This window comes from Panthera tigris, chromosome B1 (assembly GCF_018350195.1).
Source record: "Panthera tigris isolate Pti1 chromosome B1, P.tigris_Pti1_mat1.1, whole genome shotgun sequence".
NCBI lineage: Eukaryota > Metazoa > Chordata > Mammalia > Carnivora > Felidae > Panthera > Panthera tigris.
The window spans coordinates 113,643,598-113,669,953 of NC_056663.1; the positions used below are offsets into that span (position 1 = coordinate 113,643,598).

Below are 26,356 nucleotides of genomic sequence, written 5' to 3' on the forward strand. Positions count from 1 at the left end.
GGAAATCAAAGGCGAGTCCAAAGAAGTAGCAACGATTGGGAGGGGTAGTGGGAACCGCAGGGCAGGAGCCGGAGTCAGTTAGTTGAGGGGCACGGGTGGTGGCGAATGAGTGGCTAGTCCGGTGACTCGCCAAAGCGGGCACCCGGGCGGAGGAGGGGGAACAGGAGGGTGGGGCTTGGCGAAGGGCAAAGGCAGGGCAAGACTTAAAAGGGAGATGACCCCAGCTAGTTGATGCCACCAGTGACTCCAGACGCCCCGGGCGAGGGGACCCCACGAGGGACCGCGGCGGGAAAGGCCCGCCGCTGGGGCAGCCTCGCGAGGCAGGCGCTCGCAGGCGAGAGGGAGAGCCGAGGAGCGCCCGGCAGCCGCGCCACCATGTGCGAGCTGTACAGCAAGCAGGACACCCTGGCGCTGAGGAGGAAGCACATCGGGTGAGGGCTCGGTAACTAGCGCCAGGGGCGGGGAGCCGAAGCGGGGCAGGTAGCGGGCGAGCAAGAACGCGGCGCGCCGAGGCCCCCCGGGGCGGTGGCCCGCCGAGCGCGAGACGCCGCCGCCCGGCAGCCGCACCTGCGCACTCGCGCCGCAGCCCGCCCGCCGCGCCAGCCCCCGGTGCCCGCCGCGCCTCTGCCGGGAGGGAACGCCGCCAGCCTGCTCCCGCGCAGTCCGGGCGCTCTGCCCCCCGCCGCTGCCTGGGAGCTGCCGGCGGCTGCGAGAGTTGTCCCACGAGGGTTAATAGATCTAGGAGGGGAACTATTCCAGGGATGGGGGCTGAGACGGAGATGGGTAGCCCTGCGCCAAATCCCACCAACCCGAAAGCTCTCAAAACTGTGAACTCAAAGATATTTAAAAAAAAAAAAATTTTTTTTAATCTTTATTTTTCAGAGAGAGAGAGAGAGAGAGAGACAGAGTTTGAGCTGGGGAGGAACAGAGAGAGACAGACAGACAGAATCCCAAACGGGCTCCAAGCTCTAACCTGTCAGCGCATAGCCCATTCTCCGGGCTCAGACTCACCAACCCGAAGATCATGACCTGAGCCTGAGCAGAAGTCGGGTGTTTAACCGACTGAGCCACCCAGGCGCCCCTCAAAAATATTTTCGACAGTGGCTATGAAAACAAACTAATTCTGACAACTTTTGTTTAAAGTGAACTTTTTCTTCTTGCTTGCGTGGTTAGGAGATAAAGGGTTAATCCAACCAAAAGAAACCCTTAAAAGACACTTTGTTAAGGGTAAAATAAGCTGTGCCCTCATTACAATGAAAAAATGCAATGTTCTTTCCAGTCTCCTTTTGTTTTGCGCGTTTTATAAACGACTCGGTAAAATACCGGTAAGCTTACAGCACTGAATGTTAGGTCAGACCTGGGCTCTGGTCCTAGTAGGGTGTCATGTTACCTGTGTGACCTCTGTCAGATTACTTTAATTTCCTCTTCTGTGGGAGTAGGAATAACATTCTGCTTCACAGGAGTGAGCAAGTGAGATTAATAAGCATGATCTGGTTTCTAAAAAGGCACATGTAAATATAGATGATGATTGTGGCCACTGTAAAATCAAAGGCCTGCAATACTCACATGTAATTAACAAGCACTGTCATGGGTAAATTTGAGAGAGGACTAGGGACGCAAGAAAGAAAAGAACTAGTATCTACTTCTGAGAAATGCTAGGCGGTTGCTCCTACTGGTCTCCTGGTCTCAACCCAGACGTTTCTAGATGGCCTGTTGGGAGATTGCTTGGAAGGAACTCTCTCAACCCGGCATAGCGGAAGCCAAAATGGTCCCATTCCTCTCTCGTTACTCAATCACCCCCTTGTCTTTTTCTGTTAGTTTTCAATCCTATATAATTAGATTCCAGTGAAAACCCAATGGTTTCTAGTGTGAGCAGAAGAAATTTTGGGAAAGGAGGAATATCACCATGGACAGCCCTGAAAAATTTTACCTGAAGTCTGAGTGCAACGTGTAAAGTACCGTTAGCAAGGGAGGATGCAGTCTGAAGTTACTAGCCCACATTCATGACAAAAGTTTCCTTTGGCTTTTAACGGGGAGTATAAACTAACAGTTGGGTTTGAGCTAATGAGAAATTCTCATTAAATATTAGTTTCCTTTTAACTGATGATGCTTAATCTGAGGCAACTTTAAATTAAGATTACCTATATGTAATAATTAAAATACTTTCTAAAGTAAAGTATTTTACTTTACTTATACGCAATAAATAAAATACTTTCAATTTAATATGTAAGCATTTCATTACCTTCCAAAATACCTCCAATGCATGTGGCACTTTTTTGTGCATGCAAAATCACCAAAATAAAAATAATATATTCTATTTTACTTTCTACATATCCATAGAGCTAAGATAAAAAAAACTTTCGTGATGTTTCTATGTTACTAAAATTTATACTCCAGGCATTCTAAAATTCATATTCCAGACAGTCATCCAAGTAACCCAAAATATGGATGACTTTTTATTATGCTCAAAATAATGGATTAAGGGATTAGAAGAATAATTGGATTTCATTATTTAAGAATGGAAAATCCATTTGATACAGGACAAGTACCACTCAAAAGACATGGGAATGGTCTCCTATAAAATCTCTTTTATATTATTTAATACCAATTTATTTATATTTAGCTTTTAGTGCTATTCATTTCTTATCAATTAGATCAGAAAGGGAGAGGGAGAAAACAAGCAGATACTGACTTGAGCTATGGTATTAGGACAGTCTACTATCAAATTCAGGTTTTTTTTTCACTTGTTGGCTGTGTAATCTTGAACAAGTGTCTTGATTTTTCTGAGCCTCAGTTTCCTCACCTATAAAAATGAGAATGATAATAACCCTATTTCATATGATTGTCGGGAGGATTAAATATTTGTAATATTTATCAGTTCCTGAACATAGTCAACCTTAAAAAAAAAAAAGTTTTTTGTTTTTTTGTTTTTTTTTTTCTGGTAGAACAAAACTTCCCAAAGGAAAATTAGTTATTGGTTGGTGTAATTAGAGCTGTCAGAGTTGATCCATGTGCCTCTAAACTGAGTTGTCAAATCATGGCAAATTTCATATAACAAATACATGAAATATATGAGCAGGGTCACGAATGGGGGATTAAGGTGAAAGGTTCCAGGCTAATATGAAAAAAATTTTTTTTAAATGTATGTCACCCAGGTTGTGTTTCCCTTTCCTTTATGTAACTGTAATTTTCCACTGATCATGACCTTCATTGAAAAGGAAAAACACCGAGCAGTCCTCCCAGACCAACGTGTTTCCTTTCATTATCTCTAGGCCCTCATGCAAAGTGTTCTTTGCTGCGGATCCCATCAAAATAGTGCGAGCCCAGGGGCAGTACATGTTTGACGAGAGAGGTGAACAGTACCTGGACTGCATCAACAACGTGGCGCACGGTACATGTCCTGTCTTTGTTGTGCCGTGAAGGATACGTTTGTGGAGTAAGGCGGACAGAGCACCACTGATATTTGTCCCAGGAATTGCCAATGGCTGCAGCTCCTTGGCTGAATGGGGTCAGTCGTCCCTGCCAGGAAAAGTTACAGAGCAACATGGGAGAGAAGGAAGCTCAACTTTTTCTTTTTCTCTTTTTCTTGCTTCAGCATCCCCCTCACTGCCCAGGAATTTAAAATTGTAATTTCTTTGTTTGTTTGTTTGCTTTGTCTTCTAAATTCTAGTGGGACACTGTCACCCGGAAGTGGTCACGGCTGCCCTGAAACAGATGGAACTGCTAAACACAAATTCTCGATTCCTTCACGACAATATTGTTGAGTATGCCAGGCGCCTTTCAGCAACCCTGCCGGAGACGCTCTCTGTTTGCTATTTTACAAACTCAGGGTATGTGTCGAAGTTTCCCACCCACCCCCATTCCCACTCATCTCTTTGTTTACTCTCTCACACGTATCTTTCTTTTTGATTTGTGGTGGAGCACAGACGTCTAAAAAGTTTTTCTGAGATTCTTGCCACTTATTAAGTGAACACACGCGGGGGCCCTGCCGGTTTGGTTTTCTTCTGCTTTTTCTCCATGAGCTTGTGGACGGCATGCTCCTGGGTTTTTGGCACAGCCACTGATGATTAACATGTGCATGTCACTCAACTTTTTATTACCAGGGCTTCCCTTGGTGAAAGGTAAGGAAAGCATATCTAGAATGCTTTAGTATCCCTAAAGGAGAGACACCTGGGTTGTAACCATGGCAAAAATATCCAAGCTGGTTCTCACGTGACAAAACCTAACCAGTCGTATGACACTCACCTCTTCAGACACTAGAGGAAGCAGCTAAAAAAATCGATAGGGACCCCCTGCCTGGGTCGTTCAGCCTCTTAAGCCTCGGATTCTTGATTTCCGCTCAGTCATGACCTCATGTTCTGGTGAGTTGGAGACCCACATCCTGCGGAGCCTGCATGGGATTCTCTCTTCCTCTCTCTCTCTCTCTCTCCCCCCTCTCTCTACCCCTCCCCTGTTCACCCTGTCTCTCTCAAAATAAATAAATAAAACATTAAAAATTTTTTTTTTAAATAAAGGAGCACCTGGGTGGCCCAGTCGGTTAAGCATCCGACTTCAGCTCTGTATAAACAGCTCAGAGCCTGGACCCTGCTTCAGATTCTGTGTCTCCCTCTCTGACCTCCCCCACTCGTACTCTGTCTCTCTCTCTCTCTCAAAAGTAAACAAACATTTAAAAATTTTTTTAAAAAATCAGTAGGGCCTGGGCAGTTTTTTTGAAGCACGAATAATGGATTTCAGCAAAGAAGGAATTCTACTAAACGGATATAACTTTTGTAAGACTTTTGTTAAATTTTTTTAATGTTTATTTATTTTTTGAGAGAGAAATAGAGGGTGAGCAGGGGAGGGGCAGAGAGAGAGAGAGACACAGAATCTGAAGCAGGCTCCAGGCTCTGAACTGTCAGCATAGAGCCCGACGTGGGGCTCGAACTCACGAACCGTGAGATCATAACCTGAGCTAACATCGGACGCTTAACTGACTGAGCCACCCAGGCGCCCCTGTAAGACTTTTGATTGACTTGTTTTCTTAGGCAATTAAACATTTCCCTAACACAAATACAAAAAAAGGAAGGACTAAATTCAAAAGAATAGATATGTTCCAACTTTTAAGTTCTGTAAATTCAAGTTATTCTGTATCCATTCTATGGAATATTCTGCAGATGTTAAAAATATGTGTTTGAAAATACATTTATAGTGACATGTGAAAAGCTCAGAATGTAATATTATATTGGGAGGAGACTTGTACATACAGCATTAAACTCATATTTTAAAAATTATGTGTATGTATATATGATTAAAACTATTAGAAATTCTGTAACTGTTTGATCATATGATATTGTGATTCACATTTCTCTTTTCAATGAGATTTTAAAACCAATTTTGTAGGCAGAAGATCATTCCTTTTTCTTTGTAAAGAATGAAGAAATTTTAGGATCCAATTTGTTGTTATAAAGCATTTCTTTGCCTTCAATGAATTAAATACCATAATATTTGCCTTTCACTTCTAAAGAATCCTACACTGTCAAAAAGGGATTGCTTCCAAGAGCACTGTCACCAGAGACTAGAGGCAGCAGAGCCTGGGATGGTGCAAAGCATAATCCTGAAGTTAAACGGTCTGAATGCTGGCTCTACCTCTTATTAGCTGCGAGAGCTTATTAGCTGTGAGAGCTCAGAGAGCTCCTTAACCTCTCTGAGGCATTGCTTCATCCATACAAAGGAGACAGCAGCCCCCGCCATACAGAGGAGTTCTGAGAATAAATGCAACCAAAACACTCCATGTGATGTCTGGCAGAGAGCAAACATCCCACAAATGATTATTTTCTTCCTCTGTGTCTGAGTAGTATATTTAGACTGCCAAAACCAGAAAGAAAAATTATGATCTCCATTGTATCAATGAGGAGCTGATCAAATATTGGGTCAGTAGAACTTAGTTTTGTGCTCCAATTAAGGGGCTGTCGCACTGCCATTCCTCCGAGATGAGGCTTAACGCGGGCTTCCTGACATCCTCCAAGTCCGCCACCTACTAATGTGGCTGAACTAGGCTGAAATTTGAACTGAGCAGCATATCCTTTGAATTGGGTTTCTTCTGTGTGTCTCATTCCTTATTGAAGACCTCTGGGGAACTTGTATTAGAAGGATGAAGTGAGATTTGCTGGGTGAGCAAGACTAAAGGGGAAAGAGAGGACTGCAACTTACTTCTCCATCCATTTCTGAATAACTGGGATCTTACAACTTTGGTAATTAACATTTTGAAACATTTTTTTTTTAAGCTTATGTCATGTTGATCCCTGTCTCTGTGTTATCTTAGATCTGAAGCCAATGACTTAGCCTTACGCTTGGCTCGGCAGTTCAGAGGCCACCAAGATGTGATCACTCTTGACCAGTAAGTTTTGGATGCAAGACTTCTAAGCAAGAAGCTCCTTCAGACACAAAATCGTATTGGTCCTGTCCATACCAAATACCACAAGCCCATGTGGAGGAGGGTGGCACAATGATCTTTATTCTGTATTAAGGTATCAAGGCCAGCTTAGGCCTGGAGAATACCTAATTCTGTTGAAGTTCCTGCAAACGGGGGAGGATCTCTTGGATGCTGTGGTCATGGCTAATGGGCTTTGCATGAATCAGGGCTTGCTTTTTCCACATTAACTGTTTGTTGAGCCACCACACTGCATAACTCAATTGTTCTCAAAATAAAAACATAACTGATGTCTTAAAACTCTATACATTCTCATCATTATTGTGATTATCCACTGTAATTAATTTAAAAGATAATGATTTAGGGCAAATTAAAAAAAATTAATGTTATTTATTTATTTTTGAGAGAGAAAGAAAGCACAAGCTAGGGAGGGGCAGAGAGAGAGGGAGACACAGAAACCCAAGCAGGCTTCAGGCTCCAAACTGTCAGTGCAGAGTTCAGCGCTGGGCTCTAACTCACGAACCTTGAGATCATGACCTGAGCCGAAGCCGGATGCTTAACCAACTGAGCCACCCAGGGACCCCAACAATTTAGGACAAATTTCTTATTTTAGAAACCAAGTAAAAGATAGTACTTTCTCCTTAGTTTGTGACTATTAACAGTCATTTAATCTCACCTTCTAAACATGAATTTTTACATTTAAACAAGAAAGCTGACAACCTCCATTCCTTATTAAGATTTTTTTCTTTTAATTTTTTTTCTACCTCTCCACTAATATCAGACGCAGAAGCTTAAATTGAACTTCTTCTTCATTTCTTGCCCTTATACAGGCTTCTCTTGTTTTATGTGCTGAGTGGCATATTCATTTTCTATTGTTGCTATAACAGATTACCACAGATTTAGTGGTTAAAGCAACACAAATGTATTCTCTCACAGAGAGAATAGGTCAGAAATCCAAAATGGGTCTCATGGGGCCAATATCAAGGTGTCAACAGAACTGTGCTCCTTCTGAAGGCTCCTTCTGTTTTCTTGCCTTGCCGGGCTTCAAGAGGCTGCCTGCATTCCTTGCTTGGAGTCCCTCCCTTCCACCGCCCTGCCTCCCCCTTCCATCCTCAACCTCTGACCACCAACCCCCTGCCTCCTCCTTTCACTTGTAAAGACACCTGTGATTACATTGACTCTCCAGGATTGTCTCTCCATCTCAAGATTCTTAATTTAATCACATCTGCAAGGTTCCTTTTGCCATGTATCATATTCCTAGGTTCCAAGGACTAGAATGTGGGCACGGGGCGGGGGGTGCATTGTTCTGCCTACCACAGTTGATTTGTTGGTTCTTTTTAAATTTCCATTCTCCCTCACCTATAGACAGCTATTCTAATGTGTCTAGTGTATATCTTTTATTTTTGTGTTCTTATATATTATATTTTGTGAATGTTTTAATTTTATAAAAATTGTCATAGATCTTTTTCTGTTTCAAACTTTCCCCCTCAGCACTGTTTCAAGACTATATTGCTAGATGTACATCTATTTTTCTAATTCAGTGTGGTCTGATAGAAATATGTGAGCCACATAGGACATTTAAATTTTTCCAGTAGCCAATATATTTGCAAATATCATTTCAATAGTTAATCGATGTAAGATATATTGAGATTTTTCTCTTTTTCTTAAAAATAAATAAATGTTAAAAAATTTTTGAGAGAGAGACACACACAGAGCTTGAATGGAGGAGGGTCAGAGAGAGAGGAAGACAGAGAACCCAAAGCAGGCTTCAGGCTGTGAGCTGTCAGCACGGAGCCTGATGTGGGGCTCGAACTCATAAATGGTGAGATTGGACCTGAACCGAAGTCAGATGCTGAACAGACTGAGCTACCCAAGTGCCCCTCTTTTTTCATATTTTAAATCTTTAAATCCAGTGTATGTTTTACACTTATTGCACATCTCAATTCAGAGCCAATGCATTTTAGGTGCTCAGTAGCTACATGTGGTTCCCCCCACTGATGGATACTGTCACTGTCCGTTGCTCCTAGCTACCACAAGTGGGTCTGCAATGAGCATCCTTGTACATGTGCCCTTATGGACCTTTTTAAGAAGCGCTTAGGGGTAAACACCCGGAAACAGGATTGCTAGTCCATAGGGGTACTATGGTGCTAATGTGATTAAATACTACCAGATCAGTTTCCAGAATGGTTGCAACACTCTACACAGTGCATGAAATTTTCTATTTCCCTCTATCCCCACCAAAACCTAATAGTATCCTGCTTTCTCATTTTTTTTTCTAATTTTGGCCAGTCCAGTGACTATAAAATGATATCAATGTTGTCTTACTTTGCAGCTTTCTAATGATGAGTTTGAGTATCTCTTCATAAACTTACGTGCATTTGTGATTTCTCTTCTGAGAATTACTTGTTCGTGTTCTTTGCCCATTTTTCTGTTGGGGTTCCCATCCTTTTCTTGTTGGTTTGTGCTTACTTGTATAGTCTAAATCAAAAGATCTCAACCTTGACTGTGTCTTAAAATTACCTAGGAAATTTCTTTAAATGCCAGTGCCTGGGCCCCACCCCAGACCGAGTAAAGAAAATCAGAAGTATATATTTTTAAGTTTCCCAAGTGATTCTACTATGCAGGCAGAGTTAAGAACCACCATAGAGTTAATCTCTTTTAGTTTGAGACATTTCAAATATCCTTTCCTGCCCTATCATCTGTCTTTTAGCTTTGTCCATGATATCCTTCAACAGGAATCTTTAATTTTGATCAAATCAAATAGATAAAATTTTCATTGTACAATTTGTGTCTTCTAAGTTTTGCTAATATCTCTCCCTCTACACCCACTGCACTCCCCATATCATGAAAATGTTCTTCATTTTCTTCTGCTGCCTTGTATGAAACCCACCTGGTGTCCACTGTGTTACATTTATGTGTGGATGTGTCTCTGAGGTCCTTTTCTGCCCCAGTCTTCTCCTTGTTCTTATTCTGCATACTAACTTTATTACTATGGCTTTGTAGCATGCGTTAATCTATGCTAAGGGAAGTCTTCTCTCTTTGTTTTATCTATTCCTGGGCTTTTTAAAATTTCTTTTCCAGATCTCTTAATTATGCCTTTGGGAAAGAAACAGAAAAGGGTATATTATAGCCACCTGTATTTTAAGTGAGAGAAAGGAATCTCATAGCCACTTGGCTACCTCTCAATCTGAGTTCTTCTTGAAGAGATCTCATGCTCTTCCTGACTTGTATTTGGCCAGCCTATGCAATCAGACATCCCACAGAAACCATTCCAGACAGAAACACAGCCCATTCTGGGATATGAAGTTATTTTTAAAATTTACTAGAATGTAACTGTCAAATACATTTAAAGAATACATACTTACAAAGTTTTTCATGAAGCTATAGAAAATAAGTTTTTACATGTAGACAATATAATTTAGTACATCTAATATCATCCTAAGAAATTAAGGGTATTTTTCCTGTTGAAAAAAAAATTGTCTATGAGGACACATACTTGGTTTCCTATGTGTTTTATTACACGAATAAGGAGAACTGGACAAATTAAATGCCAGTCTTGCCATGAAAACTTAGATCCTGTAGAATTAAATCTGGCACCAAGGTTTAGATTCTCCCCGGATGATTAGGAATACTGTTTTTCATATACTACAAAAACATCCTTTGCTGAGTGATTTTGGTTACTGTCCTTTTTCTTTTCAGTGCTTACCATGGTCACCTATCATCTTTAATTGAGATCAGTCCATACAAATTCCGAAAGGGCAAAGATGTCAAGAAAGAATTTGTGCATGTGGTAAGTATCTTAGAATCCAAGAATCAGAAAGTTAGAACTGGAAGAATGCCTAGTGATAATCCAGTCCGATCCTTTCATCAAAATAAAACTATGAAAAAGAAACTAAGATTTAAAGCAGTTATGTGACTTACTAAGGTCAAAAGGCTAGTTAATGACAGGATGTGGTTTAAAATCCATTGATGAGTGTCACAATGAGCAAATTAGTATAGTTGTAGTGAAAGCTAGTATTTACAGTTGTCATTTTATTTTATTTTATTTTATTTTATTTTATTTTATATTTTTACCTTTGGTCTTCAATTACTTTTTCTGTCACTGATGCCAGCTTGAAATTCAGAGTGGAATCTACTGTGTATGAATGTCTTAAAATTAAATTGCTCTATGCTAAATTATTATACAGAGTTATGAAGTAAAATAAATAGGAAAGACAATAAAGAAATCAATCAAATTGTTGAAGCATTAAAACAGAGCCCAACTCAGGGTTCGAACCTGTGAACCGTGAGATCATGATGTGAGCTGAAATCAAGATTTGGACGCTTCACTGACTGAGCCACCCAGACACCCCGAAATGCCTTTTTTTTAAGGCTCATTTGTCCGAGAAGTAAATCTTGAGAAACTCTACCATTTGATTGTTTTCAGGCACCAACTCCAGATACTTACAGAGGAAAATACAGAGAAGATCATGCAGACCCAGCCGGCGCTTATGCAGATGAAGTGAAGAAAATTATTGAAGAAGCTCATAACAGTGGAAGGAAGGTTGGTATCTGCAGCTTTGAAAACATCTTAACATTGTTTATAAGATGGATTGAAATCATTGTGAGAATTGGAGAGGCGAAAAGGATTAGAGCGCAATGCCCTTTTTGTTCTTCTCTGCTTACATTTCACTTGGTTCATATTTTTAAAAGTTCATTATTATAATCATGCCTCTAAAACTATCTATTTTTATTTATTCTAGAAATGCAATCACTATGGCTTAATTCTCCCCTTCTCAGTGGGAGGCAGACTATGGTCCAAATGGGTAGGGGAGGAGAGGATTAGGAAAGACTCTTCCAAATGATGGAGGGAGGGGAAGAGGCACAGTGGTCCTGGGACCTCAGAACCAGTGCAGGCTCCCAGGCCCAGGACGCCTTGGTGCTTCCCTTGAACTGGTTCAACTGTCCCGAAGCTGCACAGCCCGGGTTAGCCAAGGCAGAAAAGATGTTTCTCCAATCTGAACCTAGACTTCTAAGACAGCACCAGAATCCCCCAGAGTAAGAGTTTCCATTTTCTCAGTTGTCACCCTACTAGCTTAACATCAATTCTGAGCCCATTTGGGGGTTACTTATGTGCTTTGCCTTGAATGTTTATTTATTTTTGAGAGAGAGACACACATAACACACACACAGAGACAGAGACAGAGAGACAGCACCAGTAGGGGAGGGGCAGAGAGAGAGGGAGACACAAAATCGGAAGCAGGCTCCAGGATCCCAGCTGTCAGCATGGAGCCCGACGCAGGGCTTGAACTCAGGAACTGCGAGATCATGACCTGAGACGAAGTCCGACAGGACACTTAACCGACTGAGTCACCCAGGAGCCCTGACATGTGCTTTGCGTTTAAACTGGCTTATGGCATCAACATGGCAATAAAAAAAAAACCCTCCATTTTGATGAAAAGGAAGTCTTTGCTTTTTCCAATTCAAATATTTTTATCTTAGTGCCTGGAGAGTCATTTGCATTTCTTAACTGTTTTCTTTCCATTCCGTTCATTTTCCATATCTTCAGATGTGCTATCTGCGCAGCTAGCCCTCAGCTCTACCTGTTGTGGGGAGCTTCATATGCTTTCCTTTTTGTTTGTTTGTTTTGTTTTGTTTTGATTTTTGGCTTTTCTTATTCAAGCATAGCCTATTCTTCTTTACACAAACGGTAAACAGTTCTTCCAGGGAAATGCTTACATTATTAAGATCACATGGTCTTTTTGCTGCTGCAAAGGTTCCCATAGCTTTTGGAGCACATTAGCATTCAGTAGTTATTGAATTGATGCTTTCCTGTTAAGAATGCTGAAAGCAATGAGCAAATAGAAGATGGATGCTTCAGAATATTAGATGTGCTTACAAGGTCAGGGAATTTTAGAGAAGCAATCTCTTAAGTCCAGTGGCTTCATGTTATAGCTAGTAAATGAAATATTCCAAAGGGAAGAACGTAAGCCAAGGTAATAGAGTTACTAAGATGTAGTCTGGTTCTCTTGACTTCATGTCTCATACTATGTCTATGCTTTCTCCGCTTGATTCAGTGTTATCTATTTTCTGCCCCCCATTTTCTTCCCCTCCAGAGCATTTCATCTGCAGTTCCTTTTGTGAACTGCCTAATTCCATTGAGTTAAGCCTGGGTCAGGGTAAGAAGTAGAAATAAGGCGCAGTAACTAAAGCGCGTGGCCACAAGTCGCTCTCCCCTTTCCTTAGAGCAGATTCCGGGCACAAGCAATCCTCATTCACCAAGCTGAGGAAACGGGCGCCACAGGAATGGGTTTAGAACCTGGGCAATTTTTTAGAAGTTCATATCAAAGACTGATCCAAACATCATTCTCGTTCAGCCAGTCCTCATGAAAACACTGCATTTAAATTAGTAACAGAAATGGAAGTCGCCCTCTCCACCGTTCCACTGGTACTGTGGAATTTCCAAAACTGATGCTTCAGATCAGTTTGCATTTCCAGCACGGACATCTTTTCTTGGTCATCAAATGGCCTGTCTGACACCTGCCACAGGCACATTCCCACCCAAAATAACCTGCTCTATAAAAAGTCCTCGTTTTTAGGGGGTTCAAGGGGAACCTAATGGACTTTGACCCCATCTTCTCTTGTGTAGATTGCTGCCTTTATTGCTGAATCCATGCAGAGTTGTGGCGGACAAATAATTCCTCCAGCAGGCTACTTCCAGAAAGTGGCAGAGTATGTACTTGACTTGGGCATCCTTGGTCAGACTGAAGGCTCTGTGACAGTTCTACAAGGCCGTACTGGTTAAAATATTGAAGTACTTGCAGACTAGCTGGTGAAGAGCCACTTAGGCATGCCTGCCACACCGGGACTCCCCGGAGCCCCTCCACCTTTCCAAGATCCAGCAAATAAAGGGTGTATGTGGTCCAGCAGGGGGCCTCCAGGACCCTGCTCCATTCCCCAGCCTGGCATCCTCTCTGGCTGGTGCCCATGCTTACCAATCAGTAAAATTGGAAGATTAACCCTGCTAAACACTACTGGTTCACTTCTTTCTCTTCCCACTTAAAATGCCACAGTAGAGCTTACATCAAGCAGCACAAACCTCCATAATATAGAATATGTCTAATCTGGAAATAATGTGATTATATTGCAAAGTCAGTGACATCACGTAGATGCTTTGGGGATTTGAGCGCTGAAATGTTTTTGACAATGATTACAAACCTCAAGTTAATGACATTTTTTCAAGTCCTCCATAATCTATATCTTCGTGGGTGGGTTTGGGGACCCTCCGTGACCCGAAGGCATTAGATTTCCTTTTTGCTTTTCAGATATGTACACAGAGCAGGAGGTGTGTTTATAGCTGATGAAGTTCAGGTGGGCTTTGGCCGAGTTGGGAAACATTTCTGGAGCTTCCAAATGCATGGTGAAGATTTTGTTCCAGACATTGTCACGATGGGGAAACCAATGGGCAATGGCCACCCAATGGCGTGTGTTGTAACAACCAAAGAAATTGCAGAGGCCTTCAGCAGTTCTGGGATGGAATACTTCAATACGGTAAATTTTGGCCTCCCAGTTTATGCTAAGAGGGAAAAATAATGCATGTTCTTATACTTCTTGCCAATGTAGTAAAGAATAAAGTTCAGTATTGCCAGCTAACCACCCCAGGACACTAGCCAAACTTGGATCTAACCATATTTCATTCTATCTGGCATAATTCTTGTATTTTTCCTTGTGTATCTTTCCCCTTCCTAAAATGATTAATTGTTCTTGTAATAAATGGTTGCCTTACTAAACTCTACAGGTTATGTTTCACTCACAGATGATATGATCGCCTTTATTTTGTATCACATTTAAATTCCCCAAGCATTTCTAAAGTGTTTAGATGATACAGTACTATAAATGTTATATGGCTGTCACAGGAGATACTAAATTTTCTATCTTTGGGAAATTTTATTTCCTTGGTTTTACCCCCAAAAGTCATGAACTTTAAGCTTGGAAAAATTATTATAGTTTCTGTAGTATGTGTATTAGGACTTGTGACAACTAATAGTAAGATTCAAACCAAGGACATAAATTATTTGGAGAAAATGTCATTGCGTAGCTGTTTTCACACAACTGTTCAGGGACTGAAGTCCACATCCCCCTCACTGAACCACATTCTGAAATTCTTAGTTCCCAACGCAGTGTCTCGTTTTTGTTTGGATGAACTAATAAATTCCATGATAGTCCTTCATACCAATTATGCGGCATGGAGACTATGATTCGGAATGAATTTTCACTCAGTCGTAAATAAATAGAATCACACTATATCCTAAATCTAAAAAGTTTGCATCACAAGAGAAAAACTTATTGAAATTATATCTTTATCTGCTTACGTATGAGCCAAATTTCTCATAGATGAAGCAATACCACTAATTCAACTATTATGTTTTTATCTTTTTTCTGCAGTATGGAGGAAATCCAGTATCTTCTGCTATTGGTTTGGCTGTCCTGAATGTAATTGAAAGTGAAGACCTTCAAGGAAATGCCACAAGAGTGGGGGATTATCTTACTGAATTACTCAATAAACAGAAGGCTAAACATACTTTAATAGGAGATATCAGGTGGGCTTATCATGAGATTGTCATATGGTTACTCACTTTTCCAAATGAAAATAACTTATCTTATAAACTTAAAATAAATTACATAAAATTTAATCTAGAAAATACTGAAAAACATAAAAAACAAAATTTGTTCTTTATCCAGAACCCTGATATCACCACTGTTAACTTTTGGGTGTATACCTTTCTTGACTTTTATACTTCAATAAATAAATAAATAAATAAATAAAATAAAGCCAGTATTATTTCAGCCTGTAAAAGATGAGAAGAAGGAACTTAAAGTAACTGTAAATAATTTTTCAAAAATTATTGAAAATGACATCCTGGAGGGGCGCCTGGATGGCTCAGTAGGTTAATCATCCAACTGCGGCTCAGATCATGATCTCAAGGTTCACGGGTTCGAGCCCCACATTGGGCTCTCTGCCTTAACATGGAACCCGCTTCTGAGCTCTGTACCCCCTTCTGTCTTTGCTCGTCCCCCACTCATTCTCTCTCTCTCAAAAATAAACATTAAATAAATAAATAAATAAATAAATAAATAAATAAAATGACATCCCAGAAAACTTGATATTTTTCATAGATATATATAAACTTTACATATTTATCATCATTAATGTCCTGAGAAGCTAAGTAGTATGACAAGGTTGTTTTTAAGACTTTTCTTTTACAATTAAGTAAAGAAAAACAAAAAGCTGGATGAGAAAAACAACTTGGTTCAAAAACTAGAAAGACCTGTGACAGTGGGTTGGTATCTTGGATTAGAATCAATAACAGTTACCCCTACAGGGAATCATATCCAGCTTTAAATGAAAATGAGGTTTAGGGACAATGTTAATCTTTTGTGACAGTGCAGTGTCTGATAGAGTATCTGTCAAGTTTTCTTTCTTTACCTTCCTCAGGGGCATTGGCCTGTTTATCGGAATTGACTTGGTGAAGGACCAGCAGAAAAGGACCCCCGCCACAGATGAGGCTCAACATGTCATCTACAAGTAAATACACCCCCACACCTGACTGGTGTCCTGGCTTGAAAGATGCCCCTCCCCCCCCCCATTTGAAAGCTTCCTTTACTTCCTCCCACCTCTCCAAATAAGGGAAGTTTGAGACACATGCATGAGAATATTGAACTGCTCTGTGTTCACATCATTCTTTTTTTCTTTTCTTTTCTTTTTCTTTCTAGAGAGGGAGGGAACCTTTTTGCAAGTGGGGGAGGGGAAGAGAGCGAGGGAGACAGAGAATCCCAAGCAGGTTCTGTGCGATCAGTGTGGAGCCCAATGCGGGGCTGGATCTCTCGACCCCGAGATCATGACCAGAGCTGAAATCAAGAGTCCATGCTTAACTGAGCCACCCAGGCACCCCTACATCATTCTTAAATAATCTTAGTTACCATTTGTGTGCACTCACATATATTTCCTGCACTAATTAGGATGAAAGAAAAGCAAGTGCTTCTCAGTGCCGATGGACCTCATAGAAATGTGCTTAAAATAAAACCACCTATGTGCTTCACTGAAGAAGATGCCAAGTTTATGGTGGACCAACTCGATGAGATTCTAACAGGTCTGTTCACAGATGTTTAAGATGCCACCCTGTCCCACACCCAGTCATATATGATTGTGCTTGTTCTTCATGACAGAAGTGAAAGCAGTTGGAAATGAACATATGACTTTGTATATAGAACTAGAAAAAGAACTAGAAAAAGAAAATAATAACTATGTAGACTCTTAGTTAAATCAAAAATTTCTGTTTGCACTCCCGTAACTACAGATCTAGGTTTTTAAGGAACTGACACAACTTTATTTTTATTGGTTCTCACTTTTTTTAAAGTTTATTTTATTTATTTTTGAGAGAGAGAGAGAGAGAGAGAGAGAGTGAGTGGAGGACGGGCAGAGAGCAAGGGAGAGAGAGAAAATACCAAGCCCCAACTCAGGGCTCGATCCCACGAACTGTGAGATCATGACCTGAGCCAAAATCAAGAGTCAGACACTTAACTGACTGAGCCACCCAGGCGCCCTTATCTGTTTTTGCTTTTCAAAAACTGCATGTCTGCATTGTACTGTGCACCACAGACGCGGGAGGATATGGTATTTCAGCATTGTACCATGAAAATGCAAGAAACATTATTAATAAAAATTACAGGTTACAGGTCAACAGTCATTTGCTATATGCTGAACCATTTGACTTGTCTATTTTACTTATTATATTTAACTTTTGAGGGTTTTTTTTTTTTGCCATTCATAATTATCCCTGTCATAGAAATTTAGCTTTTGCTTACCTATATTATATAATTCGGTAGGTTAATTTGTTTTTCTGTTATAAGCATAAACTGAGATTGAAAGTAAACTAGGAATGTAAAAACCATGTTGAAACACATAACGTACTGTCCAACGTTAAGATATTTTGGGGTTGCTTTAGTTATATCTTTAAGATTCAACTTCTCTGCTCCCTTCTCAGACGTTTGGGGTTAGGGTAAGGCTGAGAAGCCAGGAATAACAGAGCATACAACATAGATGATCGATCTTGGAAAAGTTGAGAGTCAGCCCAAGTTATTTGTGATGTAGTCACTGTCTTTGGACCAAGGGCACACTCACACTCACCCCTGGCACACTTTTCTCACACACCTGCATTAACGCAGGTCCTTTGGAAAGGCCGGGTGGAAGAGTGTAGGATAGGCAAATCTGTCACCATTGCTTCAAAGTCACTTCAGAGCTGGAGCATTACTGACCGTGGGCCAAAGAATTTCCTTTGAAATTTTTTTTAACGTTTATTTTTATTTTTGAGACAGAGAGAGACAGAGCATGAACAGGGGAGGGTCAGAGAGAGGGAGACACAGAATCTGAAACACGCTCCAGGCTCTGAGCTGTCAGCACAGAGCCCGACACGGGGCTCGAACTCACGGACCACGAGATCATGACCTGAGCCGAAGTCGGCCGCTTAACCGACTGAGCCACCCAGGCGCCCCGAATTTCCTTTGAATAACGTGAAGGAAGCACACCTAGCAGGTTCAGTGCCACTTGTAAATGATAATGATAGAATGCTGCAATAAAAGTTTAAAAGCAGCAATTCTAATAGTGACATGTTTTAAACACATTACATTTACTTGATTCTTCATGAAGCGTACTTCTATAGATACCACAAATTTTTTTTTTAATTTTTTCAATGTTTATTTATTTTTGAGAGAGAGAGAGAGAGAGAGAGAGAACAAGAGGGGGAGGGACAGAGAAAGAGGGAGACAGAATCTGAAGCTGTCAGCATAGAGTCTGATGCAGGGCTCAAACTCAGGGACTGCGAAATCATGACCTGAGCTGAAGTTGGATGCTTAACCGACTGAGCCACCCAGGGGCCCCAAAAATGTTTTTTTTTTAATATTTTATGTTATCCTGTCTTCTCCACTATATCTCCCTTGATGTAGTTGTGGAAGAAGCCATCGGAGCTAGAAGTGAGAGTGTGACCTCTGAGAATACTCCGTGCAGAACAAAGGTAAGAGTCTGCTATTCTGTTTTTAGAGGAAAAGGTTAAAACTTTGGAAAATTAACTGAAAGGAATGCAAATTAAAAAAAAACTGTACAATAATTTTTAGAATAAAATCCACCTTTGCTAGGGTTGGCTTACTGTTGCAATTTTGAGTGCACAATTAAATTTCAAGGCAAGCATCCTACCACTTGAAAGGAATAAAACCAAAGAACCATTATTACTGGATCACTCTCATACCCTCCTTCCAAAAAAAAACTCCTCCAGCCTGCAAAGAGGGCCTTCAAAATAAAAAGAGAAATGATTAAAAATGTCCTAAGCATCCTCCTGTTGGAGGGTCACCTGACGCTGCCTCGGATTCCCGCACACCATTCTTTTTTTTTTTTTAATTTTTTAAATGTTTATTTATTTTTGAGAGAGACAGAGTGTGAGCAGGGGAGGGGCAGAGAGAGAGGGAGACACAGAATCTGAAGCAGGCTCCAGGCTCCGAGCTGTCAGCACAGAGTCCGACTCGGGGCTGGAACTCACAAAACATGAGATCATGACCTGAGCTGAAGTCAGACGCTTAACCGACTGAGCCACCCAGGCGCCCCACTGCACATCACTCTTCAAAAGCAGCAGAAGCGTTAGCAGGGTGGCTCCAAAATGCCAGGGTTCGGTCCTGAAGTGAACTGAAGTATAAACTTCAAATTCTGGGGCCTGAGAACCATCTGGCACCAAGTGGCCTAGTTTCTGCATTTGATGTGCTTCCAGCAGAGGGCCTTTCCATTCTCTCCCTGAGCCGCCCAGGGTGTGAGAAAGTGCTCCCCAGCTCAGGAAACAGAGAGGCAAAAACTTGAGAGGCTTTGTTGCATAATTTGCTATTTGTTTATGACTTGGACACACAAAGGAACACTCAGTGCCTCGAAGCCGCCCGCACATACGGCACCCTCAGCAAGGTCCTTCTCATGGAAAAACATTAGGCCCTTTGAGAGAAAATGGTTTGCTAACAGGACTGCTTCTGTTTCTTGGTGGAACACAAACCGATTCTAGAAATCAATTCTTACCTGCAGTTTAAGAGCAGCTTGTCAAGGCTAGGACAGAATCGTAGCTGAGAACTGAGCAAGCATTGAAAAGGAGCCTACAAAAAAGGGAGCTCTCAATGAGAATCGGATGCTAGAGTTAGCGAACACGTTTCTGAAATTTTGGTTTGGAGTCCCAAATTTTTTTTTTAATTTTGTTAATGTTCATTTATTTTTGAGAGGGAAGCAGAGAGAGAGAGAGAGAGAGAGAGAGAGAGAAAATGAGAAGAGCGGGGGAGGGACAGAGAGCTCAGGAGACACAGAATCCGAAGCAGGCTCCAGGCTCTGAGCTGGCAGCACAGAGCCCGATGCGCGGCTTGAACCCACAAACTGTGAGATCATGACCGGAGCTGAGGTCGGACACTTAACCGACCCAGCCACCCAGGCGCCCCTGGAGTCCCAGATATTATGCTGACCTCACATTTCAAAGGTCCACAGAAGATACTCACCAGGGTTAGAGAGGAACAGCCAGTGTCATAGTGACCTGTTTGCCTGCTGGCCTGTTGAGTCGGCCCTGCAGAGGCCGGGCGGCTCGGAGGGGGGGCGCGCCTGCTGGAGTTTGTGCGCCTGCGCCTGTCTTGCAGATGCCTAACGAAGCACACTCGGAATTGCTCAGTGAAGGCACCTCGGATCCCAGAGAAAATCCCAGCCGAAAGAGAAATGGATTGTGCACAGATAAGCACTCGCTGCTCAGTAAGAGGCTCAAGACATGAGAGATTAACATTTTAAAGCAGGATAAATATCCAGGGTTATAGAGAATGAACGGAAGTGTCTCTTCTGTTAGTACCTGTGTTGTACCCTCTAACAGTAGAATTTGCATTTCATTTAGATGTGTAAATAAAAAGGTAACAGAGTGAAAAGAATAAGCCAAGTGAAAATCAAACCATGTCAAGATTATTAGTTCAGCCTCTAGCCTGTTAATTCCCTACTTGTGATTTCTGAAAGTACTTTATTTATTCTACTAAACTTATGATTCAAACTGAATATTAAGTTGGCGGTTTTACTTCTCATGTGTTAATGTTTGAAATGAGAGAGCAAAGTATAATAGGTTCCTTAACTTTAGAGACGTGGTGCCTTAAAATATGAGTGAACCATTCTTTATTGATTTAATTTATATATATTTTGGGGCTATAATCAAAGATGATGTAAACCAAAACATTTTTACTAGAAAAGCGTACCCTTGTTTTGCACAGAACACTAGGGGTGGTAAAAATCAAAGCCATTTGGAAAAAATCACATACAGCAAATGTTAAGAAGCAAATGGATAAATCAGGGGCACCTGGGTGGCTTAGTTGGGTAAGCATCCAACTCTTGGTTTCAGCTCAGGTCTTGATCTCACGGTTTGTGAGTTCAAGGCGTGCGTCCGGCTCTGCGTTGACAGCACGGAGCCTGCTTGAGATTTTGTCTCCTTCTCTCTCTGCCTCTCCCTCACTCATGCAAACCCTCTGTCTCAGAAATAAATAAACATTTTTTTAAAAAAAAGAAGTGAATGGATAAATCAGACTTCTGGCAGAGGACTAGGTAAATCAAGATCTTGTGGAGTCGTGGTGGGGGCCTGGAGGCAGCAAAGAACACAAGAAATATATTCAGAAACACAAAGATGTAGCTGGACCGGCAGCAGTAGTCAAAGCACTGTGCTCAGTGAGGAGACTCAGCTCTAAGTCAGGTTGTGACGCCTTGTCCACTTATTTACCTGGCAGTTAGGAAATTAACTTCCATCCAATCATCTTCCTTTCTCATCAAGTTTATCAGTACCCAGCACACTCCCACACACACAAGAGAGGGAGCTTTGGGCGCGCGTGCCCACGTACAAACACACACACACACGCACACGCACACACACACACACACACACACACACTTCTAACCACACATTGGCAAAGGGAAGTGAGGAAATATGGGACCTCCAGATTCTCTTTGCAACATGCTGATATCGTGAGACATTCACTTGGAGGCCAATATACTGAACTTGGAAGAAATTTGAATTTTAGTATTTTAGTATTGACTTCCCATTATCTCTCTATTGCCTTCCTAATACTTATTAAACTTTGTATTTTGGGTTTTGTTGCATGAAAAAGAGAGAATAATTCTGCTGTGGCTGTTTCATGATAACTGAGAGGGATGTTGAGAGGAAAATGTAAAATCTTCCTTTCTGAGTTTGTCATTAATTAAAAAGCTATTTAAAAAAGCAAAGTCTCATTATTAAGTACTTTTTTCCTCCTAAAAATATAATTGACCCTGTGGATTCTGGCTGGATAATGCTGAGGTTGGTTCCCAGGAGCTGGCAAAGAGGAGGGGGTATAGAGATATCTGTGGTTGGCTTCTAAGGAGCACATCATCAGATCTTTCACAACACAGGTCAACACCCCTATAAGCACCCTTTCATGGGCATGCTCAGTGTTTGTTCTCTTTTCTCATTGCAGAAGGTATATATGCTCAAGAGAGGAAGGCAAAAGCAATCCATACCCGCGTTATATGTTTCCAAGTATAAAATAGAAAATTAAGACTTTATTCTTTGATATACTCCCACTCTTCTTCCTTGCCTATAAATTAGATTTCCATAATAAGGAGGAGAGATCTGGAAATAAATGACATGCTCCTGGATGTAACAGAGACTACCTGCGTATGAGGTTCCTGGTAATCCCTTCGTTTCCGTGATGTCACAATTGAGGGTGTGTCAGTTTGGGTCCTCTGGGTCTCTAGATTGAGTCCCAAGATTGAGTCTTGAAAGTACAAGAGATGGCTTGGGGGTAACTCCTGTGAAAGATAAAGAAGCAAAGAAGCAGTAGTCAGGAAAAGCTTTCAGGTCTGACATGTATGAAAAGAGAAGAGTCAGAGGGAAGATTTGAGCAGGAAGAGCCTGGACTGAGATGCAGCTCTGTGAAAAGTCTCTGCCAGTGCACGGCTTGCCCATAAAGAACTGCTGGGCAGAGATGACCGGGCCCTGGGAGCCCTACTGTCTCCCCTCACTGGCTGGGAGCTCCCAGGGAACACGTATCCAGCTTGAATGCTGCTGTGGATCTTGAAGATGCTGTAGCTAGCGGCTGTCGGCTGACTGCACTCCTCACCACAGGCTCCCTGTTGAAGGGAAACGGAGCAGCACACCCATGGCTGCCATAGTCTGCCCCTTGTACCACATGGATCCACTTGCCCACACATTTGGGGAGCAGCTCTTCAGCGATTCCTTAGTGCATCTCTCTTCCTCAGGGGAGACTTAGAAGAGTGAGCTTCGTGGAGCAAACTACAACTCCTGTCACTGCAAGTAGTCTCAGGGCCACAACCGGTACTCATCATCTCCCTTCTCCACTACTGACATTCCACTCACCTTTGGCCATCACTTCTGGACGTCCTAGTAGTGGTGTGTCTCAAACCCTCATTCCTCTGGAAACTATGCCCTTCTCAAGCCAGGGCTGAGGCACTATCCATTCACAGCTACAATTAGACAAGGAGTACCAAGAGATATCAAAGTGTACCATCTGAGTTTCACAGATGTCCTGCCTCCCCCGCTGTGGAACCACAGTGCTACCTCCCCCTACAGATAAAGGTCAATTAACTCTGCCAATATGGTGACTCCAACTCCTGCTTTCTAGATGCAAGGTGTCCAAGGTCCTCATGTGTCGGTTGGAGCTTACAGTTTAGCGGAACTCTGACTTTGTCCCTCCCCAGAAGTACACCCCTTTGGGGACCAGAGGCTCCAATGCTACAGATTCCAAAGCTGTAGGGATAGGAAAAACAAAATTCTTCACTGAGTCATTGATGGTAAGTGGGGCCATTCCTGATTTCACCCCTTGGATCTAGGATCCTCCTGGGGACACACAGTGCCTTATGGAGGTCCCTGACTGGGTGCAGATACTGCCATCTGAAGGATAGCACCCCGTCCTTACAGAGTATGACCTTTAAGTGGGCTCCTTAGCCGTACCTTTATTCGGGAAGGGCATTCCAATGCTCTACCAGAGTGGCAGCTTCTGGATAATGTAAATGTAATACAACCAGCCTATTTCATGGTCATGGGCCCGCCCTACCCATTTTCATTGTAAAGTGGGTTCCCCTTTGGATGATATTTTGTGGGATTCCATGTGTCTCAGGCACTCTATAAGCCCCTAGATTGTGGTTATAGCTTAGGCTCTGTAAGTAGGAGACCCAAAGGCAAACCCATACCCTAAATAGATGTCTATTCCTGTGCAAATAAACCACTGGCTCTTCCGGGACTGAAGGGGCCCAATGTAGTCAATTTGTCACCAAGAGGCCAGTTGATCTCAAGGGATGGTGTCATGTCAGGGACTCACTCTTGGTCTCTGCTGCAGGCAGATTAGGTATTCAGAAGGGGCAATAGTTACATCTGTCTTGGCAAGTGGGAGTCCACGCTGTGGGCCAACACATTGCCTCCATCTCTGCCATTATGACCACTCTGCCCATGTACCCACTTTGCCTTTTGTGAAGTGGCTAATGTCAACTAGCCAAGTCATTTTGTCTGCTTGGTTGTGCAGTACCTCTTCCATGGTGGGGGCTTTTTGGTGGATGTTAACAGGTGATACAAAAACATTTTAACATGTGATGTTTACTCCATGTATTCATTCCTGTGCCTTTACCCATTACCCCCTTTGTCACAGGCTCTGACGTTTTCTTTCAGGCTCCTGACCAGCTGACCAGGCCACTCACCACTGCTCATGAATCCATACACATGCTCACCTCACTTCTCCTTTACACACCAAGTGGATGATCTGACGCACAACTCAAAGTTCTACCATTGGAAATTTTTCCCTTGCCACTGTCTTTCAAGGCCACCATTGTGTGTATCTATAATGTGGCCATTATCCCTTTTACTGAAATGATAGATCCCTGATTCTTGGTAGGGTTCATCTCCCACCTTCTTGAGCAAACATGTCTTACAGAGGTTTCTAATATACTAGCATACTCTAGGATACTATATAGTGTATTCCAGTATATTACCTCTCTTCCTACAAGATCACAACGATGTCATCTGTAATGAGTCACTGATATTCTTCAGAATGCCCAGATAGTCCAGATCTCTTGAGGCTACGTTATGACAGAGGGCAGGAGAGTTGACGTTAGCTCTGGAGCGGAAGTGTAGAGAAAGAATAGCATCAGTTCCAAAAGAAGGCAAACTATTTCTGTTTTTTTTTTTCTAAATGGGTTAAAATAAACATATTCCCCAAATTAATGACCACATATCATGTACCTGCTCTAGTCACCTGCTTAGTCACCTGCTCTAGCAACACCACCGCGTCTAGCACTGCAGCTGCAATTGGGGCTACTGCTTGGTTGAGTTTGCAATAGTGTGAAGTCACTTCCCAGTTATCACCTGGTTTCTGTAGAAGCCAAGTCGGCTAGTTAAGAGGACAGATGATAGGAACAGCCACCCCTACATCCTTCAGACTTTTAAGAGCGGCACCAATCTCCACCATCAATACCCAGAATATGATATTGTCTTTGACTTATCATCTTGGTAGGAGAGAGTGAGGGCAGGTGTGTAGAAGGGCAGTCAGAGGCTTCCACCTGGCCTTCTCCACTATGGTAGCTCTCACTCCACAGGTCAAGGACCCAGTGTGAAGGTTACTCCAACTGCCAAGTATGTCCAGCTGAATCATACCTTTGGGGACTGGGAGAACAGCCACAGGTGTCCTTTACTAGTGAAGCCTTAAAGAACAGTGAGTGTTCGGGGCTCCTGGGAGGTTCAGTCGGTTAAGCATCCGACTTCGGCTCCAGTCATGATCTCATGACTTGTGAGTTTGTGAGTTTGAGCCCCACATCAGGCTCTGTGCTGACAGCTCGGAGCCTGGAGCCTGCTTCGGATTCTGTGTCTCCCACTCTCTTTGCCCCTCCCCCACTCATGCTCTGTCTCAAAAATAAATAAACATTAAAAAAATTTAAAAATAAAAAGAGCAGTGAGTTTTCCTGCCTACATCCTTCTAATAAGACTTGGTACTCACCTAAGTGGGAAGACTTCCTTTGTGGGCAGTATAGACAAGCAGATATACAGGCTTTATACTGGGCTCCTTGTAAAGAGGAAGGAGATGGGTGTTCCTCAGGGAGAGAAAGAAAAAAGCTCAAATTCCAAGAAAGGACATCAAGCTGAAGTAGAAGTGGGGAAAATTCAAGACCTCCTGATGGCTCTGAAGCAAGGAATCTATGCTTTGATGAGTCTACCTTTTGTTAGTTTATTCAGAGACATTTGATATATTTTTAGTGCCATAGCAAATAACATCGTTTTTTAAATTTCATTTTCCACGTATTCCTGGCATTTAGAAATAAAGTTGATTTTTGCATATTGACTTTATTTTAGCAAACTTGCTAAACTTACTTGCAAATTCCAAACGTTTGTCCATTCTTTTGGATTTATACATATATTTCATCTGAGAGTACAGTTTTACTTATTCCTTTGTGTGATGCCTGTGTATTTTTCATCAATGCTCCAGTCTTCTCTTTATGGAATTCCTTTAATTATGTGTTCTCTTAAAGCCACTTTACATTATCCTTTGGATTTCATTGTTGATTTCCTTCACATCAATAACCACTCTATGTTTTGTTATATCATTTTATTGTATTTTACATTTTTTTCTATATTTTCCCCAAGTTTTTATTTTGAAAAATTTTCAACCTTCAAGTAAGCTTCATATAGTAATGCAAATTCTATATATCCTTCACCTGGATTCACCAATTGTAATATTTTGTTCCACTTAGTTTTCTGGCTATATACTATTACACACAAACTTTTTGGCTTTGGCTAAGCCATTTGAGCCATATGAGATTTAGTTGCTGATATCAAGTCAACTTATCTTAAATGTTTCACCTTGTTTTCCCCCCTAAGTAAGGGAATTCTCCTA

At 41.8% G+C, this 26,356-nt stretch overlaps 1 protein-coding gene and 1 long non-coding RNA gene across 2 annotated transcripts; one reads left to right on the forward strand and one right to left on the reverse strand.

The window, feature by feature from the left end:
- Nucleotides 1–286: 286 nt before the first annotated feature.
- ETNPPL (ethanolamine-phosphate phospho-lyase) lies at nt 287–20,455 on the forward strand. Its single transcript, XM_042982697.1, has 13 exons — nt 287–431; nt 3,273–3,391; nt 3,671–3,830; nt 6,302–6,376; nt 10,109–10,199; nt 10,836–10,952; nt 13,038–13,120; nt 13,714–13,939; nt 14,834–14,988; nt 15,885–15,974; nt 16,409–16,539; nt 18,392–18,459; nt 20,096–20,455. Exons 1-13 carry the CDS (start codon nt 376–378, stop codon nt 20,222–20,224), a joined length of 1,500 nt encoding a protein of 499 aa, XP_042838631.1. The 5' UTR covers nt 287–375; the 3' UTR covers nt 20,225–20,455.
- A 1,534-nt stretch (nt 20,456–21,989) lies between these two features.
- On the reverse strand, nt 21,990–22,922 carry LOC122237979. Its single transcript, XR_006216830.1, has 2 exons — nt 22,837–22,922; nt 21,990–22,268 (listed from the first exon to the last, which is right to left on the reverse strand). It is a non-coding gene; the product is annotated as an uncharacterized LOC122237979 (long non-coding RNA).
- Nucleotides 22,923–26,356: the final 3,434 nt, after the last annotated feature.